Genomic DNA, 17190 nt, shown 5'->3' with positions numbered 1-17190 from the left:
TTGCTCTGTGTAGCAGTAAGTCTGTGTAATGATTACTATTACTGACTAACCATGGAATCAAACTGCACGGATAAAAGCACAAGTCAAGCTACCACTGTCATCAGCATGTACAAAAATATGTTAGTGATAAGTGCCTATTTTCGCACTCCCCTGTTAATTAGTGAACCGACATAAGTTACATCTTTATTCAAACTATTATAGGTCGTACTTTGGCGTCAAAGAGTAGCAGTATGAGCAAAAGTGCGAGAATACCATCTTAGCAATCATTCTGTGATACTTGCACCTAACAAGAACATTTCTTTTGCATATGCCCTATACATAAAAAATCAGATCTCTGAAAACTAAAGCAAAGCTTCCCTCTCAGAGGACATAAACAAAGCAGATTGAAGCCAAAAAAGACAAGCAGAATCAAACAGAGCCTGAGGTAACTGATGGCATTTAAAAGCTGATCAAGAAAATTAAGCCTTGCCCATAAAAGAAAAAAGCAGGGATTAAATCAGTTCAGAATGCAACAAGAGGCAGCTCAACAGATGCTGAAAAGATTAGTACTATCTCTGAAACTCATTGAAACAGAAACATATGGAAACATGTCTCACAACTAGTCTCTCAGAATAGACACTTTGCACACATGGACTTGTAAAGAAACTGCTTTTTTTAATAAAATATGTATTTGATGTGATATTGTTTCTGTAGCACCGATTGTCTGCAAGACATTTAAAAAAAAAAACACACACAATTCATTAACATGTACAAATTGACAGAATATATATAAATAGTAGTACTAGAAGTGCTTTTAAATCAGTGTATCTCAAAATATAATAATACGCGGCACACTTGAGCTTTCTTTACCATGTTATTTCCCTCATGTTCTGGATCTGCTCAACATGCTACCCAGCAGCGTTCAGTGTTTGCCAAAGAGCTGGCCGTCCAGTCTGATGAGCTGTCGGAGGAAACCTCGATTAGGGATGACCACCCGGTTTTGTTTCACCGCACAAATGGCCTCCACGAGGCTCAGGTTGTGCTTCAGCATCAGGTAAGCCAGGACCAGGGTGGCAGAGCGGCTCACTCCTACATGGCAGTGCACCAACACTTTGCCTGGGAAACATAGAAACATAGCAATGAGGGCTGGGCCATATCATATCTATACTTTATCAATATGGTGAAATTAGATATTGTTTCATATTTTGGATTATTGTAAGTGTTGTCTTATCCTAAATTGAAAGGCTAAATTACAGTAAAGTGACTTAATTTTCTTGATTGACCAAACTCTTGTATTATTTGGCTCCACCCACTTATCATTTTATTTATAAAAATTGTAATTGTGTAAAGAATTTGTGAAATCATGAATGGTTGGCCCAACAATACTGTCACAATAAAGATATAAAGTATTTGGTAAATAGAAAAGACTTGATATAAACTGAGGTGAAGCTAAGAAGCTAAGAAGTCCTGCATCCTGTGTGTCTCTGTGAGCTTAAAAGAAACACATTTGTTTCTTGAAACAAAGTAGAAAGGGATTAGCGGAGAAATCATGATAGGAGTACAATCTATAATTTAAGTGATGATTTTTGTGAGTTTCTTAAGCTACTCTGCAGACCAGATCAGTGTATTGTAGTCTTTTAGATCTACAGTTAACCTATTCATGTCTCATTTGTGTGGAATCAGTTTAACTGTATATTTCGGCTAATAATCTGAAACCATTTTGCCAGTTGAAGATTATTTTTATTAGACAACTGCCTTTTAAATTAATGTTCTACCCCTCCCCTCACCTCCTCTGCTGAGAGCCCTGTGGATGAAGTCTGCTGCTGCCCTGAAGTTGACGCTCATGTCAAAGCCACAGGAGTCATGAGCCTCTATGCCCATGTATGTGATCTCCATGCACTCGTAGATGTCTGGCTGCACCCCCCGTTTGCTGTGAGCTGCATTCAGGATGTGTGTGACTCGATGCTTGGTGAGATCGGCCCGGTTCTCTGCACTGTTCCTGAAAAGCGCAAAACTCTGAATTCACATATAACAGGTCGAATATACAGACAAACAGAGCAGGTGTTTCTCGAGGAAACACATGCATGTAAAGTATTTCATAGTGATAATTGATATTTAAAAGACAATTCCAGACATGCAAGTTGGAATCATGCATGACCGAGACATGCTTTCATGCCAACACATCAGTGGAAACTCTCACATAGCATAACTGTAGTTTACGCATGCTCCCAATGCGGAATGCAACATGGGGTGGTCTTAACTAACTCATACCCCATTTAAATCTGATTTATGATCTGTTCCTCTTACGCCTATGTGGACTGTATCAAACTCTAGACTTGGGTCATATTTGTTGAAATGTCTCACACACGATATTTTGAAAAATATAGTAGGCTACACAGCAAAAAGTTACAAGGACATGCTCCACTTTAGTGAGGCAATCGGCTGGATAAAAAGTGAGTAACTTACTGGTCACCGATATAAAGCCTTGGCCACACTTCGTCTGCATGGCTGATGATTGCTTTGCCTGTAAACAAGAGTCTTTCCAACTCAAACACCGCCAATCCAGGTGAACTCAGGTCAATTTCCACCTTCCGAGGGGGAGGCGTATCATTCCAGGACACGGGAAGTTTGGATGTGTAGGACATCAGATTTTCTGTGTGCTTCTCTTAGCACAGGGTTTTCTATGAGGCAACTTCTGGTCCTTTAAAAGTACGTTACAAAAAGTAAAAAAGAAAAAACGTACATGCAGTTTGAGGCCACGTCTATCAGAGGAAAATACAGTTTTTCCAACAGGCTTTTTAAAACCACTGCGTCAAACTACCAGCACAAATGACCCAGGTGATTCTAGGCTCCGGCTTCTTTGCCTCAGATGTACTCGGCACAGGGTGCTCTAAGGTTTGTCAGGCCATTTGACCCTCACATTAAATCTATCCCGAGCCCCACGCCCCTGGGGGCCTGTGTTGTGCTTTTGCATTAAAATAGCTGTCTATTTAAAGGCCTGTGTGCTGAGTGGCAGATGGAGTGAGTTTGGACCCATGCAGCAGTTTCCACTCGACAACCAAAACCAGGCTATTTTTCAATTCTTTAAAGAAGCAATATACCTTTTTGTCTTCAACGTTTATATTATAATTACTAATAAATGTTGATAGTACATAGATTGCTTCAGAATAATGACCCCTTGCATTTTGACTGGTTGCATTTTAGCCTTGCCTTCCCTATACAAATCTGTCTTTGCTTGGTGCGATTTACTGGGAGAATAAAGGCTTTAACGTCAAAAAGGAATCCTGTATTGTACAACTGCAACAGGAAAGGGATTGCGATTGAGTTTTCCCTGGTAGTAAACCCGTGTTAGGTTATTAGCAGTAATTATCCCCTGAAATGGAAAGGGTGGATAGTGGAATAACTGAAGTAACAGTTGACTTTGCGACTGTGGTGATGGCACTAACACCATTTGAAAAGACTAGCAGGGGGAGTGATGAGAAGTCTGTTTCCACTTTTAAAATGTTGTTTCCATTTCTTTTTAAGTATGAAAGTGGCTTTTATCAATTGCCATTTTTAATATAGAGCTAAATATTTCTTAAATTTGCTCTGTAACGTCTATCTTTGAACAATAATAAACAGCGAGAAAGATAATAAATTCATTTGATCACAGTTTAGAAAATATATTGACATTTAATTATTTCTCTGTTATTTTCTCAATTTCAATACTTGTCAGGCAAGGATTTCCATCTTGTGTTGGAAACATGCATTACATCTGAAACTGTACAGTTGTGCTCCATAAAACATAACAGCACAGGAAAATGAACACATATGACAGGTGTTTTTTTTCATGCAAAGCTTGTCATCTTCATTTTATTTTTTTTCTAATTATATAAAACCATCCCCTGAAATATGACACTCCTTTTTTTCTAAATCAACACATCAAGATGATTGAAAAAAGTCTACTCTACACAAAAAAACGAATAATTGTGGAAAACAGGATATTGGTGCGGCAGTAAACAGAAACAAAGTCCAAATCAAACACTTTTTACTCACAAGTGCTGCGATCAATATTGTCCTTAAGCAAAAAACATTACTGAAAAAGTTTATCCTTTCCTTTATCTTTTACAGCAAAATATTTAACACTTAATCCTGAAAATACAATTAACTTTCCTATAGTTATTTATATATATATATATATATATATTCCAAGTGTTCCAAAAGGGATTAAAATAACTATTTATCAGTTTTTCAAGTAGTTCTTAAAGTGTTCCTTATGTATCTGTAATAACAGTAGTTCCTAGAGTAAAATACATGGCATTCATATATAGGTTGGATTTTAGGTCCGCAGGTAGGAGGACATTTCATCCAAAATCTGGAATAATAGGGACAGCGATCTTTAGAGGGTTTTCATTAATCTGCTACGCTCCATGTCCGGTCATTTTCTTTTAGATGTCATGAGTGTATTTAATGTTTGTCGGACTTTATAGTGCATGCAGGGCTGGGAGCACTATTTAACAAAGAAAAGCGTTGCACGTCTTCCTGCAGAGACATGGGACTATGGACAACTAACTGTTTGGCCTCTATCAGGGTTGGAGACATATCATGCAAACGGACTATGAGATGTAATAATAGACGGGGAATGAAGTTCTTAGATGTAGGATCGGACCCACCCACAATCCTGAGGGACAGCATGAAAATGTGAAGACATTCATCTCTCTGTCACTCAGCCCTGCATTATGCTGGCAAAGGCATGACATTACAGAAAAAGCAGAGTAAGAGTGTCAGGTTGTGTGTCCAGCAGAGTCACTCACTGAGATTCAAAGTCACTTATGATATGTACAACCGTCAGTCTGCACTTCTAACACAATTATACCAGTGTTATCAGGCTTTGCAAGGTTGATTCCGTTTCATTTTGCCAGTTATTTCAGGCATTTTATATCATGGTTGTGGAAAAACCCTCAGAGAGAAGAATAGAGAAGAGTAGACCTTCATTGTGTCCATGGAAGATCTGGAAGAGGAAAACAGCAAGACTTAGACACCGACAAACCAGTAAATAAGTCCAGTTCAGAAGGCTTTCTTCTCCAGCTGGTCCAATATGGCCTGGATCTTCTGCACAGCGTCCTTTCGGGCTTGCCGGACGGTCTCCTGTCCCTGAGTCTCCACAGAGTCCAGCAGCAGCAGCTCTTTGGTCAGCAGCTCCTCCAGAACACGATAACTCTTGTCCGACTTTCTGCCAACAAACTCATCCACGTCTTCCTGCAGCAGCATCATTCTGGCCATGACCAGCTGGACCTTGGCGAGGCTGGGGTTATCGCTCAGGGGTTGGGGTCCGGCCCGGCCTGGAGCTGGGGCCAGGGCCGGGGCCTGGGGCGGGGGCTCAGCTTGAGAAGGATTAGGATCACCTCTACCGCTTTTGTTGTACAATTGGGGAGGTGAACATATTTCGGCAGGCTTTCCACTGGGGGCATTCAGGGATGGGGTTGGCCTGGGTTTAGGTCCCACTTGTGGGGCACGTTGGTGCTGCTGGTCCTACAACATAAAACCAAAGACTGTCAAGATATTTGAAAACCCTTAAATCCTAATCTTAATACCCCCATTACACCATGTTAACTCATATATACATACTCCTTTATGCCTGTATTATTGTGAATTTGACATTTTGATATGGATTTGGTTTCATAATACGTCATTCCTATATGTCCTGGAACTAGTTCTAGTCGGCTTAATGCATAGAATTCATATCAACATAGCAGGATGGTCACAGAGTGATGGCCATTTTTATGTTGCCATTGCAAAGAAAAGTGACGGTTGTAGCTGGCTTACTTCTGGAAAATCAGTCACTAAGTGAGGTTTTTCAGTAAAGGCCATACAAGTAGTGGAGTAGTTAAAAGCATGGAGAGGTGTCTTATGGGCACTATCTTTGTTGCCTTGCTTAATATTTCTATTAGTAAGTCAGATACAAGGAAAACACAGGGTTAGAGTGGACAGTAGGCAAAATAAAGTTCTCAAAAAAGTGAATGTGATACACTGACTTGTGTTGTCACTATAACAACAACCGACAATCGCCAATTTTCTGAACTAGTCAAGTGACAAAGGTTCAAACAACAGTTCAAAGTCCGTTCAACACTCATTTTACTTTTGTTTACACGCCTCCTACTTTCATCCATCAAAACTGCTTTATAAGAATTGTAAAATCATACACTATCAATTTGATTTTCAACCGATTTAAAGGTCCCATGTCATGGACATTTCTGCTGATCATAATTCCATTGTTGAGGTATACTAAAATAGATTTATATTCTGCAATTTTCCAAACTTACATTGGTTTCTCATACAGCATCTCTGTATAGTATGTGTATTCACTCTCTGTCCTACACGCTTTGTTGGAGCTCCTGCCCCCCCCCCCCCTCCCTATGAGCCCACTGTAATAATGTAAATAATTGTGATGTGTGTTTATGTGTTACAATGGCGTTTGTTAGCAACCAGAAAATGACACCAGTAATGACAAACAGATGAGAATGCTGCGTGGGGTCTGGGTGCCGTGTTGGCGGGACGTTGCGGGGCTCGCTGCTCCGCCCTTTGAGGATCGAGGAGCGGACAGTGTAAGCTGTATTACTGGTGTCATTTCCTGGTTGCTGCGTGGGGTCTGCGAGACAGCGAGACACTGCGGAACTCAGCCTGAGCACACACACGTGAGTGTGTGGCGAACTGTGAGTGGAGATCAGCGGAGCCGCGGCTGAGAAAAGATAAGGCTGACTGAGTGTGTGTGTATGTAGCCTTTATTTAACCAGGTGTGTGTGAGGAGCTCCACGGATTGGTCCATTTGGACCTGGGATTCGTTAAGTCACTATACTCAGGAAGAAAAAAATGGAAAAAGATAAATCTCCAACGAGGCGTTCTGGGGCAGCATAGACAGGTATTTTCTGTGTTAAGAGTTTTACTCGCTACAGGGTGTACTTTGAGGGTTTGTGACTTTGCAGACCGTTTACATGCAGAAAAAGCTACATAACACACAAGGGGACGGGTAATAACCGGAAAAGCATGACATGGGACCTTTAAATATGTTCTTATATCTCTAGTTTATGAAATTCAGATCACAAGTTTGATTGTACCTTATCGAACAATTATCACGGAGGTTTCTTAGAATCAAAATGAATTGAGAATCCTGAGAATCGCGATACTTTGTGAGTTTTTTCCATCTTATATCAGCCTATCTTTTCATTAAAACCCCTAAATAAAAACCATGAATCATGACAACCACATTGAAATCAAGCCGCTGCAGATCATACCTTGGGTTGGTAAGGTGGTGGAGCTCCAGTTCCAGTCCCGGGCCATGCTGGAGGGTGGGACGGACGGACAGGATTGCCGTAGTGGTTTTGTGGAGGCTGCTGGCCTGGCTGCCATTGCTGCTGTGGGGGGGCATACGCTCCAGAGTGCGTCCATCCATCAGACTGGGGGCTAGGGTGGAGGGGCTGGCCAGTGGGGTACGGGGGGTTTGCGGGCATTGCATGACCTCCTTCACTGTAGTGAGGGTATGCCCCAGTAGGATATCCAGGACCCTGGAAGCAGAGCAGTGTTCATTTTATAATCAAAATCTATGAAGAAATGGTAAATGAGAAGAGGACTTAAATGGTATTTATACAACGCTTTATCCTGTCTTTACAACTACTAAAAGTGCTTTACATTTACAAGTCATTATTCATCCATTCACACCTCATTCATGCTGTTTTTTCTCAAGGAACCCCAAAAATGTTCATCAACAACAGTTTTTCCATGAATAATACGAGATGATGGCGAGAAGGAACTAAGGTCATTAAACACTGACTGTGACGATATCAACATTTAATATCGTTTCATATTTTACGAATGTTCTCACCCCTTGACAGTGTGGACCAGGATAGTGATGATGCTGGTGTTGGGGGTGGGGCTGCCCAGACGGCCCACTGCTCTGCTCGGCAGGACATGCCTGGTTGGGGTACGGCCCTGGAGCCTGTCTCTGAGTGTCAGCACAGTAAAACGGGTTGGACGGGTGGAAACCACTAGTCGAGTATTGGTTCTGCGCTGGGCTGTAGACACCATGGCCATTTGGATAACCTGCAGGCATTACCTTCATCGAAAGCACAAGAGATGGGGATTAATTTAAGACCCTCCCTTATCTGTGTGTTACTGTATCACAGTGATGTAATTGTTACAACATAGGCATTAGAATATGTGAGCGAAGGGTGAAAGCACTTAAGAGACTTAAGGATAATGGGCAGATTTACTGCTACTGTACACCCGAGGATTAAAAAAGGGCCAGTTTATGTTGTACCTGTTGATTGTACTGTGGTGGGACATCTGATCCCGATGGATAGGTGTTTGCATAGTGTCCTGTTGCATGAGACTCCGGATACCAGTAATGTGAGGGGTACCCTGGATACTGAGGAGCGTCCTGTGAACACAGAATATTTTCAAGATTTATACATTTTATTGTCACATTGCAATGGATAGCTTATTTGCCCAAGCGTCTCAAACAATGCAACATGCTATATTTAACACATACAAATACATAACATAGAGCAATAGACTATTTCAAATGATCAGAGGTGGAAGTAGTACTCAGATGTTGTACTTAAGTAAATGTAAAAGTACCAGAGTGTAGGAATACTGCATTCAAAACGTTACTCAAGTAAAAGTACAAAAGCATTGGCAAGAAAACATACTTAAAGTGCCAAAAGTAAAAGTACTCATTATGCAGAATTATCCATTTCAGAGTGTGAGTTTTACTCCAGGTGTAACTAAAGTATTATTTAAGTTATATATATATATATATATGTATTCTATTGAAATATATTAAATTATTTTTCACATCATTAATCCATATATGTAAAGTAACTAAGGCTATTTATTAAATGTAGTGGAGTAAAAGTACACGATTAACCTCTGAATTGTAGTGGGGTGGAAGTATAAAGTAGCAAAAAATTGATATACTCAATTAAAGTCCCTCAATATTGTACTTAAGAACAGTACTAAAGTAAATATACTGGGTTACTTTACAGTGTAAAGTAACCCAGTACATTTAACTTGCACCACAATTGTTATTTGCAGTGGTGTACACCACTGCAAATAACAATTGTGGTGCAAGTTAAATGCATGAATAAGTCAACTACATACGTGTTAGGTCATTTACAGGAGTTGAAAATGTCTCTTAGTAACAGGAGTAATTTTAAATGTGTGCTTTCGAAATCCCCACCTTCGTGAAGAAACTGAGTAAACATTGGCACTGACACATATGTTTGCTGAACCAGTTTTGCACAGAGCAGCACTAATGTACCATCTAACAGAAACCAGGCCACGCTGAATATTTAAGGAAAGATATATCTTAAACATTTGCGTGTTGATACGACTGTAGTATTGTCAGCAGTGGGGTCAAGTCCAGATGAACGTGACAAAGTGTAGCGGTTACTATCAACGTTATATAATGCCAGCTAGCTCCGTTAGCCTTGAAGCTAGCATGAATAGAGCTCTTACCTAATGCGAGCTAGCAGGGTGAATACGCTTTTCTGTACAAACATGAAAATTAAAACACATTTTAAAAGACAGAGGCTAACCCCCTTTGTCGAAGCTGTGTCACTTGCCATGGTGTTATTCCAGTTCTGGTTAGTATTCCCCGAGTTACAAGTCGAGGGCCGATTTGACTGCATTTGAAGATGGTGCATCAGCTAAACGCGCTCCCCGGCTTCCGTCCTGTTATCTGCCATTGTAAAAGCCTTTAACAAGTCTAACGTTTATTGTCTGAGCCGTATGTTCGTCCCAGCTGTTGACAACAATGTTGCCGTTTTTTCCACAGAAGTACAGATCGTCTGAGTGGATTCAGGAAATGATTGAATGGCTCCGAGCAATCCTGTGCTGTCTCTTTAACGAAGAGCACGAGAGGAAATCAAGAGCTCTCACTCCGCGTCTAGTTTTCTGCGACCACAAACTGTGGTGGACATTTTCTCTAGTTTCCCCCTATGGTTTCCCCCCAGTATGTGTCGCTTTTCGTAATGAAATGAAATGATACAAAAAAATAGTTAAATTGTGAAAAAGTATCAATTCAACACATTTCTAAACACCTCAATTCCTGAGTGACCACTTGTGTTTTGTCTTGTCTGTTTTCTGTTCATATGCCCCAAATGCCTTTTTCTGAAATAATTGTTCAATAAATATTTAAAATAAAGGTTTTATGTTATATCTTTTCATTAATAAATTCCGTGTTACCTCCATTACGTGGAGGAGACTTTGGCTGTGTTTGATGGAACGATTCATTTGTGTTTAGATAATGTTACACAAGCAAATGTGTTGAGTTGTTCCGAATCTGTCTTTATATACGATCTCTGGTGTCGCCTGTGCATCAGCCGATAGGAAACACGTCATAAATATATCATATTTCTCATTGTAACGAATATTTTTATCTATAACTAATATTTATCTTTGGTTTTACATTTATTAAAATATATTTTTCTTCAAACGCTACACCTAAAAACGTAATGAAGACAACATGAAATAAATAGCAGCGCTGAAAGGGTTAAGCGCCTACAGGAAGTTTATCCCAGGCGTGTATAAAGACGCTTCCTGTACTTCACTTCAGAGAAACATATTTTGAAACATTCATGGCTTGACGTTACATAAAGGCATAAGAAGCAAATTAAAAGCAGCCCAAGATGAACTACGTACCAGGGACGGCAAGCCTCATTGACGACATCGACAGTAAGTCCTGTAGGAGGAGCCGCTCCGGTAGATGGAGACGGTTTGGCGGAGAAAACGTTCAAAGATGTGGCATCGTGTCTGACACAAACTGGATCATTTGTAACCGCTTTAATGTTGTAATTAACCATGCATGTGTTGGTCTATTTTGCAGAGAAGCACCTGGTGCTGCTCCGAGATGGCAGGACACTGATCGGTTACCTCCGAAGCATTGATCAGTTTGGTATGATTTATTTAATTATCCACCACTTGTTTTGACTCAATAAGGCTGCAAAACACAAGCCAAAGAATATCGGCTAATTTAAAATGGGCTCAATACCATTGTTGATATACTTCCCACCCCCTGATGTGTTTATTTATTGAAGAGTTTGATTTAAAATGTCATTTTAACTAGGCAGTTTATTTCTCCAACCTGTTTCTCTTGTCTCCCCAGCAAATCTAGTTTTTCATCAGACAGTTGAACGCATCCACGTGGGGAAAAAATTTGGTGACATCCCCAGAGGAATATTCATTGTGAGAGGAGAGAATGTAGTGCTACTTGGAGAGATAGTAAGTGGGAATATCCTCATTTTGTGTGAGTGTGTGTGTGTGTGTGTTTGGATGGTACAACTAGCAAAACAAACAACAGTGGATGGTGACTAGAGCTCGTCTAATCTATGTCATTTGTTTTATACCATGATAAATGTAATATCTTTGGGTTTAAGACTGACAAAACAAGACTTTTAAATATGTCTTATGGCCCAAGCAATCGTTCAACCTAGAATATTATCGGCAGATTAATCAATAAGGAAAATAACTAAGTTACAGCCTTAATATTTGGTCATTGCACAATACAATTTTTAATTTATCCTGAATTGGCCATATATATGCAGTATATTCACATTTGTATAGTCTTTCAGTTGAGGTTCACATAACAAAGTGGCCCAGGATCCTAACGCAGTCTAATAATCAGAGATGGTTCATTCTACGTTTGTGTTGCCTATTCTATGTTCTAGTAATACCAATAAAAATGTATTTTAGCCACCTAAAAAAATATACCCAGTTTAAAAAAAAAAAAAGAACGCATATCCGTTTAAGTGCAGCTTCATTTAGAATATTTTCACTGCTTTACCCTGCACCACAAAAACCTTTCTGACGGTGGACTGGAGCTGTTATAAATATCTATGCCAGGGGTGTCCAAACTTTTTTCACTGAGGGCCACATACAGAAAAACATACAAAGGGCTGGGCCCCTCACTAGAGGTGAGGTATACTGCCTCATAGGTTAAATTACAATTCAGCAAAATCAATCAAATGTAGGTCAATTATGCTTTCTACTTGAATATGATGAAACATCACAGCTCTCCAGAGGGTTTCAGTTATCCTGTTGCAGCTCATCCCTTAAAACAGAAGCCTCAGATTGCTTATAATAAGGGGAAATATGAAGGGTCTATTTAAAGCTTGTTATGGAAATAAAACAAAGATTTGTTAGAACATGTTCTCAGTTCTAATTGACTGAATGTCTTTGAATAGTGGGCTTATTAACACATGAAAACGACTGTGTAATATAGGCTCACATATATATATTTAAGAAGTACAATATAAGACAAGCACGAGTTTCAGGTCTGGGCCATATACCATTATACTTTAAGAATTTGCTGAGGGCCAATTTAGAAATGGACAACGGGCCGCATTTGGCCCCCCGACCGTAGTTTGGACACCCCTGATCTATGCTCTCTTCAAAGCCTCCAGACTCCATTGACGGAGAAACTAATTTTGCCTCCAAGAATGCGCAAGTTGCAGGTTTAACTGCAGCCTCAATTGGTTGGAATGTTTGTATTGTTCTGTGACTTTAGTCAATCTGAACTAAATTAAGTGACTTAGAACATAGAACACAAACTAACAAATTAAGGCTGCAACTCCTGTTTCCTGCCTTTTTGAAGAGAGCATCCAGCTCCAGTTTCCTGTCGGAGAGGTCTTTCTGATGGAAGGGTCAAGGATGTATTCTAAATATAACAAACAATTAAAACGATTTTGATACATTTTAGGCAGATTAAACACATTTAGCTTTCTACTGTGTAATACACTGACTATGGACCTCATACAACTCTACTTCATCCAAACCATCTCTTTAATATCAAGCTGTCATGGGAAGTACAGTGAGCTGTTTGCTGATGTCTGAGTTTTGTTTTAGGCCTGTTGACAGATTTAATGTTCTCTATGCAGGATATGGATAAGCCCTCCGACACAGTCCTTCAACAAGTCTCCATTGAGGAGATTCTGGAAGAGCAAAGGTTGCAACAGCAATCCAAACAGGAGACGGAGAAAGTCAAAATGCTGGCACTGAAGGACCGAGGCCTTTCAATACCCAAAGCCGATAACTTAGACGAATACTAACCCTGAATCCATGAGGCCCTTTCTCAGTTTGTATCGGACTGATACGTTTTATGTTCAATTTGAATTTAAGAGATCATGAGTGTTTTCCTTTTAATGCACCATGCTTGGTCTGTATACTGTAGTGTACTGTATTAATTTCATTTGATCATTTGGAGAAAAGAAATGTGATAGCTGCTCTGTTTTGCAGGACCTTATAGAAACAATGAAAGAATCATGTGTTTATGTACGATCACTCTGTTGACAATTTAGCAATTATTTTACAGCAGCACTTTCTATTATGTCGGTGATATGTTAAGCCTTTTTATTTGGAGAAATGTGGGCCTGCTATTGACAAAACTACATGCTATGCTCCATTAAAGAGTTTAGTTTTTCATTATGGATGGCATGCTTGGACAAATTTGTGCCACCACACCATCTGACCGTGTTGCCTATTCTTTTTTACTTCATTTTGTTGTATTTAATGAAGTATTAAGGCATTACAGTTTTATATATTTGGTGTTATTTGAGCCAAAAGCAGCAAGTGCCCTTCTGGTCCTCTGTGATGGAGCTACAACCAACATGCAGACGACAACAGAGCATTTGTTATGCTCTATCTTAGAGGAAAGGGGATTTTAATGTAAGTAATTCAATGTAGGCTGGATCAGTCAGACTTCCGCATGTCCTGTTTATAAAGATAAGCGTCCGGAGAAATCGATCTTATCTGCCTTCATCAGTCAATAACAAGCTTGTTAGTCGTTCGGACCGATACAGTGAGTTAATATGAAGCAGCAGCTCAGCACGCCCTGTACCCCGGCTGCTGCAGCAGAGGGCTGGCGGTGTTCAGCCCTTATCGTAGGTACACACTCTGCTACGAGTTATCCTGGTAACAAGTGAAATGGCCTTCCGCCTAGATTCACTGTATGTTCTTTCTTTTTGCATATATTGAACACTTTCCAGCAGCCTGCATGCAAAAAAGGAGGAAATAAGTCAAGCTTCGTACAGTAACAACAGTATGAATTCCGGGATTCCTTCAAAAATAAAAGTCCTTTGCTGCATTAGATTCATAATATAGAGGGGTATAAATGAATTGGGAGGTAAAAAAGGTTAGAGAGGGGTAAAATATGCTAAAGGGATTATAGGAACTGCACAATCTGTTTTATATCTGACTATAGGCATAAGGGCATACATATGGAATAAGATCCGTCTTAACCTTATTGAGCAAATTGCCCCAACATAAGGTGTATAACTATTTTTAATCGTAAATGTAATGTCCATTAAGTATACTAACCCACACTGTAGGTGACATCATGTAGGCCTACATAACCTGCTTTATGGTCAACTAGAGATGATGGGAGATCAAGATCATGAGCCAACTTAAATATAAAATGTTCATTACAATATTTACTAACTATATTTCCTTTTGGAATATCAGGGTCTGGACTTTTCTCAAATGCTACCAACAAGGGATAAAGACCTGGGTATGGCACAGATAAACATGCTGTTCAAATAAAAGGGTGCTACTATTCATTAGAAATGATGGGTTATTGCATGAATCTCTGCAGTGTGTAGAGGTCTTTAACAATTGACGTGTCATAACCCAGTACTTTGAAAAAGACCAATGAAAACGTTTTATCTTTAAGAAGCTGCCTAATGCAATGTATCCATCGTACAAGGACATACACAAGGATAAGTATGTTCTTCATTTAGAAATTATACCACCAGGGGGCGACTTTACCTAATACCCCTTTTTCTATATTCACTATAAATTAATTTGCAAATTTAAACAAGGCCTACATTTTTGCATAAATGTATTGCCAAACGGGCCTATCAGGCACAAGCCCTGGGGCACAACATTGTCAGTTGCTTTTAAATACAAATGTAACTCAAAGAGACATGTACCTAATAGACTCAAATTTACCACAAAAACAACAAATGACTAAATCAACGCATACAGTGAGACTCAAAATGACAAACAATAACTACAAAAGAGACACAAAACTAAATCAGAAGATGCTACACAACTTCCGTTTAGCTTGCTCCTATAGTGGTTGGGCCTTTTGTATTTCTGTGTCCAGGGGTCCATCGTCTCATAATGTAACATTGTGAATTTTTAATCAAGAGGACAAAGAAAACAAACACTTTTAAGCGTTCAAACAAGGGTTTTAGAAGATGTGCATGTATTTCCAGCACTGTAACATGACAAATACCTCCTTCACAGGTGTGGCCACTTGTTACCTGATTTGACCCCTACTGGTAGGAGGTCTAATCAGGTAACAAGTAGAAACACCTGTGCTGCTTCACATGGCTGCTTTACTGATGTGAAGAGTTGTTACAGATCCATTGAGAGGAAGACACAGAAAAATAATCTGTAGTTTTTAACCAAGTGTGTTCGCATTTAATTTTTTTTGTTATTCTATCCTGCAACTGCTGTTTCTGGCTTCAATGCACCATACTGTAGGTCAATGCCAAAATAAATAGTACACGGTGTTATTTTGGTGACAATTTAGCTTCACTTCCGGTAGAGTTGTTACTGTCTCTGACTTGACGCAGCTTTCACAGAGAGGCCCAGCCCATTTCGATTACGCACCAACAGGGGAGGGGTGCGCGTTTATGTCCTCGCTCAACCAACCCCTGTCGTTCTAATGTAAAGCTGGTAGTGTCCGGGTGTACCGCTGTAAAGAATCCGCTGTAAAGAACCCGGTTCGCTTGCATCGGTGCCTCCAACTTGAATATTCTCTGCGTCGGAGAGACTGCAGCCAAATTACGCATGGAATGGTTTTGGGGGGATTGGAGTAGAAATGCAGCGCCGCACTTCCAGCCCACAACAAGAACCATGCTCAGCTTACATTGCAAGCACATTTATGACATCCTGTTTAATCCATTACGACTTTGATATGAGTGAAATTTGCTCGGATACCGTCAAGGAGTGAAGAGAATACACACAGCGTACAAGCTAAAGGACGGTGTTTTTGCTGCAGACCCTTGTGAAACCTCTGCATTTAGGATTTTTTTTTGATGGAGCTGGAGAACATAGTAGCCAACACTGTACTGCTAAAAGCGAGAGAGGGTAAGTTGGCACATAAAAAAAGCTAAGTGCAAATAGTAAGTAGGCCTGTCATATTTTGCGCTCAATATGCAGACAAGGTGGGAATAATCGTAATGATGACGGCAGTAGGTACGTCTGCGGACTGTAGGCTCAGTAGGCTACAGCAGGTAAATCCTACAGATGCAACAGAGGGGGAAAAAAACACATTCGTATGATCTAGCGTTGATAGATGTGTTGATGGTGTATACACTAATTGGACGTTTTTATTCTGTTGATCAATTATAACCTTAAATCAATCTTGTGAATCATTTTTATTCTCACTGATTTTGACAAATCATATGCGTTATCCCACATATGCATGGGAGGGGGGGTATTCTGCCTCCCACATCCGCTTTCGCTGTCTGTGCAAATTAATGCGCTCTTTCGCAACATTTTACATGCTGAGGCACAAACTGATTACATGGAATACATGGTTGAAGACTAGCTGGCATTTGAACAGTGATCTAATGATGTGACTGATGTTGAAATCGGTGTATGGGGCCTGCAGAGGAATAATCTGGTTATCAGTGTAGCTGTCCAATGAGAAGGCCAGGTGTAGTGTGACAAATAGGGGTATATAATGCTATAAATGGCTATTTTTGAAGAAGACAAGCCTAAAGTCATTGGGTCAGAAAGAAGGCCTGCAGGTAACATAATTTAGTCTGATGCCATGATTGTTTCCCTTAAAGTCTTCTGGAGGTCCCTGAACCTTTTTTGTACAGGGGGGTTAAAGTAAACAGCAGCCTCATACTTCCTTGGAACTCTGTATGTGTGTCATATAAATCATGTAACCTTTAACTATAACTTCAAAATCTAAGTAACTCAGTTTTGGAGGCACACTCTCTAACAAGTTCTCACACAACTTTGGTTGCAGGCAGCACGTGGTTTTATGTGGCAACAGTCTCTGTGGAGTTGCGGGGTGACGCAGGAAAAGACTGTGCGCCTCCTTCCATTTATCTCACATGATGACATACTTGGGAGTAAAAAGGTTTGCCAGAGAGGCCGGGGAGAGTTTCATGGGAACTAATGGATTAATGAAGTGAAACTGGAAGCTGACTTGCTGTC

General features: G+C 40.1%; 3 protein-coding genes across 3 annotated transcripts in view; 2 read left to right on the top strand and 1 right to left on the bottom strand.

Moving 5' to 3' along the window:
• Nucleotides 1-3636: 3636 nt before the first annotated feature.
• Nucleotides 3637-9854, bottom strand: bag4 (BCL2 associated athanogene 4). The gene is made up of 5 exons (XM_034118189.1): nt 9579-9854; nt 8273-8392; nt 7838-8068; nt 7251-7520; nt 3637-5490 (listed from the first exon to the last, which is right to left on the bottom strand). The coding sequence occupies exons 1-5, from the start codon at nt 9657-9659 to the stop codon at nt 5026-5028; spliced, it is 1167 nt and encodes a 388-aa protein (XP_033974080.1). The 5' UTR covers nt 9660-9854; the 3' UTR covers nt 3637-5025.
• A 612-nt stretch (nt 9855-10466) lies between these two features.
• lsm1 (LSM1, U6 small nuclear RNA associated) lies at nt 10467-13441 on the top strand. Its single transcript, XM_034117486.1, has 4 exons — nt 10467-10689; nt 10841-10909; nt 11120-11235; nt 12891-13441. Exons 1-4 carry the CDS (start codon nt 10644-10646, stop codon nt 13059-13061), a joined length of 402 nt encoding a protein of 133 aa, XP_033973377.1. The 5' UTR covers nt 10467-10643; the 3' UTR covers nt 13062-13441.
• Nucleotides 13442-15648: 2207 nt separating this feature from the next.
• The window catches only part of grk5l (G protein-coupled receptor kinase 5 like), a 29645-nt gene continuing 28103 nt past the window's right edge, over nt 15649-17190 (top strand). The window contains exon 1 of the mRNA XM_034118665.1: nt 15649-16107. Within this exon, the coding sequence (XP_033974556.1) occupies nt 16056-16107 (52 nt within the window). The 5' untranslated portion in view covers nt 15649-16055. The remainder of the gene's footprint in view (nt 16108-17190) is intronic.

The sequence above is a fragment of the Trematomus bernacchii genome, unplaced genomic scaffold (assembly GCF_902827165.1).
Source record: "Trematomus bernacchii unplaced genomic scaffold, fTreBer1.1, whole genome shotgun sequence".
Taxonomy (NCBI): domain Eukaryota; kingdom Metazoa; phylum Chordata; class Actinopteri; order Perciformes; family Nototheniidae; genus Trematomus; species Trematomus bernacchii.
This window is presented reverse-complemented; position numbering and strand designations above follow the sequence as displayed.